The sequence below is a fragment of the Pinus tabuliformis genome, chromosome 4_1 (genome assembly GCF_031772625.1).
Source record: "Pinus tabuliformis cultivar Carrire ecotype Pingquan chromosome 4_1, CPIR1, whole genome shotgun sequence".
NCBI lineage: Eukaryota > Viridiplantae > Streptophyta > Pinopsida > Pinales > Pinaceae > Pinus > Pinus tabuliformis.
This window is the reverse complement of record NC_142303.1, coordinates 366,410,222-366,413,191: the sequence shown is the minus strand read 5'-3', so window position 1 is coordinate 366,413,191 and position 2,970 is coordinate 366,410,222. Positions and strand designations below refer to the sequence as shown.

The window sequence follows — 2,970 nt, the reverse complement described above, 5'->3', positions numbered from 1 at the left end:
TAGCTGATCAACAATGCCAGCCTGTAATTGATGAAGAAATCTAAAATGTCTAGGAGTAGGATTTCTTTAGAAGGGTAAAATCAGTAAAAGCATGATGCTTTAAAAATTTTAAGGCTTACTTCAGGTCTGCTTCAGAGTAGCCTGTATGAAGGGTAAGTGTTTTGTTCCAACATGGATCCTTCCTCAAAGTGCATCGAGCAGTGTATACAACAACAACAGCAAGCATTGATGGACTGTAGATAATCCATGCGCTTTATGGACATATCTTGCCATTCCAAGCACTTAATGTCCAAGAGGCTTATAAATGGATAAGAGGCAAAAAGAGGAAACAGGCATATTCAACAATAAAATAATAGAACGAACGAGAAGTGAAACACAGCCAAACCACATAGCTTCCAATTCAAATATAAGTAGACAATACTGGCATCCGTTGTATGATTGCAAACAACATAAATGTTTTCAATTCATTGTCAATAAAATTGAATGTAGGCTAAGAGCATCATGCTTTGAATTCCCCGAGACTCTAACCAAATATTTTTGTTGAATTTACAATTTCTTTCATCCATTAGGAAATCAGAACATGCTGGAATAAGAACACAGGACATACTATTCATGTTCTTGAATATAACTTTAACACCATGTATAATCATAATTCCGCAAGGCTTGGTAAGCAATAAGAAGCACTATTTCTATACAGTTAAAAAGTGGCCATCAAAAGATTTGACACAAGTTAGCAAGACTGATGGTCCCAATGCACAATTATTTTTCCAAATCAGAAAATACACATCTTTGGGGATGCATACTACTGCAAATCTAGAAATATTTACATTAATCTAGGTGAAGAGAGCAATTCTCCTAGTTAAGTAGATAACTAACTCTCGAAATTATTCTCTGGCATCTTCGTCACTGTCTTTAAAATTTGAGAATTGTTGTCAGTAATACTTCCTTGTGTCCAGCGTTTTAACATCTCCAAGGCTTCTTTTGGCTGATCCATTGGGACCATATGACCTGCATCATGAACTTGGTGCAGCAAAATAGAAGATTCTGTAAGGAAGAAATTATATACTTGTACAACGAAATCAAAGATGATCATCGAGTGCCTTTTACCTTGAGAAAACTGAGTGGTCCATAACTGGTTATTAAACCTGCTTCCTTATCGTCTACAAGGAAGGATTTTGTAGGTGCCTTCTTGAAATTCTCACTTCCAGACCAATCCATGGAATTCACCCATCTTGAATTGCCTGAAAGACACATAATTTGAACAATTAACTTTTCAATTTTGAAGATTAGACTGACAAGCCTGAAAAACACAACTGCAAATAAGTTAATAACAGGCTTAACACCTAAATCATAAAGTCATTCTCCAAAACAAAAACAATATGTTATATGTATACAGTATCACTACCTAACCAATTGCAAATGAGATCATATTCTCCTGCATAAACTAGCAACTTAACACCATCCTCCAAGAGTGTTGGAATGCCAACTTCCATATTCCGCATCCAGTCAGTAAGCATAGCTTCATAAACCAAGGGGCTACAGGAGACAAATTTTCGGCTGCCAACCCCCAGGGCATCCCTAACGGAACCCTGGTTTAAGTAATTCTCCATATTTGAAAAATCATAGCACAGGCCACCATTGCACTCCTTTCGAACATCATAGTACTGCAAAATATAAAACAAAATAATGAAAGCTAATATCATAAGATATATAAAACAACGATGACAAACTACATTTTAAGATACAAAATGCTGATAAAATAAACATAATGTCTCGCTGTCCAGTATTTAGAATTTAAGTCTTACATTGATATTCCCAGCTAATGCCATAATGGAATTGAAAATTGAGGTGCACACCAAGTATGATGCAAAGCATGTGACAGTCCCTTCGGTACCTAGCAAGTTATCACATCGGCTATAATCAGAACCTACATTAAGAACCTTCGATAAAGGATCCAGCATAACATCAGCCGTAACCAGTTACTTAAAACACTTCACAAATGGCAACTAAGGATCATAAAGCAAACAACATTTAGCCATCAAGCTTCTCGCAATTTAAAACATAGTAACAAGATTTCAATATGAACACATACAAATCTAGTTCAGTAAACAAATTATACATCTCATAAATATGAAAATATGCATTTTGTTCCAAATTTTAATAGGATTTCAGCCCCATGAAAAAATATTCCTTGAAATTTGATGACTAGTTTATATTTATAGGTGTCTATTTCTGAGATTTTTGGGCTGTTTTTTATGGATTAAAGGTCTACAAGTATCAAATACATGAGATATATTATAAAAAACGATAAAAAGTGGACCATACTGCAAAATGTTTGTAAAAACACACAATAAACAAGAATGAACTAACTAGAGGAGGGAAAAGCGTCACATATGCACAATATTTTGAGATCCAGATAAGCCTTCACTACTGTTATGGAAAACGCTTGCACAAACAACTTAAAAAATACATTGAATATTTCAAAAACCACATCAACAAACAAGCCTTCCATAGCGGATAAGTGTTCAAACCCCTTAACACAAATTTTATGGATTGTACTTGCTCATTATGTATTGAAGCAAACATAGTTCAACCAAGAAGAATGCTAGATTTTCCATCTGAATAATAGATAGTACGACTTGTCAGTACAGTAGGGTATTATTAGGAATACAATAAAGAAAAGTAATTTAAAACATGAATGCTAGATTTTATGAGGCATTTTCGAAAGTAGATTTGATCAATGCCACACAGGCTACTTTCACCAATATAAAAAGTGGTGTCATTCAAAACTTTACCACTTTGTTGGAATCAGCTGCCTTTAGAAACCTGAGTAGGAATACATATGGCCGAGTGGAACTGTAATCTTGAAGTTCAATTGCTTTAAACTCCTACGAAGAGTTATTATCAATTGATCAGTCAATCTAAATGTTTGGAGACTATGTTGCAATCAATGAAAAAGAATTATCAGTT

General features: G+C 34.5%; 1 protein-coding gene across 1 annotated transcript; it reads right to left on the bottom strand.

Annotated features, from left to right (window-relative positions):
• Window positions 1-887: 887 nt before the first annotated feature.
• On the bottom strand, window positions 888-1,889 carry LOC149175836 (serine carboxypeptidase-like). The gene is made up of 4 exons (XM_089422962.1): window positions 1,806-1,889; window positions 1,406-1,664; window positions 1,108-1,241; window positions 888-1,020 (listed from the first exon to the last, which is right to left on the bottom strand). Exons 1-4 carry the CDS (start codon window positions 1,827-1,829, stop codon window positions 961-963), a joined length of 477 nt encoding a protein of 158 aa, XP_089279088.1. The 5' UTR covers window positions 1,830-1,889; the 3' UTR covers window positions 888-960.
• Between the last annotated feature and the right edge of the window lie 1,081 nt (window positions 1,890-2,970).

Excerpts from the sequence above, each read along its gene's own strand:
- LOC149175836 (XM_089422962.1), bottom strand. The coding sequence starts at position 1,829 with ATGGCATTAGCTGGGAATATCAAT. Across the intron at positions 1,665-1,805 it reads CATTAGCTGGGAATATCAAT|TACTATGATGTTCGAAAGGA; the intron begins GTAAGACTTAAA and ends TATATTTTGCAG. Across the intron at positions 1,242-1,405 it reads TCTCATTTGCAATTGGTTAG|GCAATTCAAGATGGGTGAAT; the intron begins GTAGTGATACTG and ends TGTGTCTTTCAG.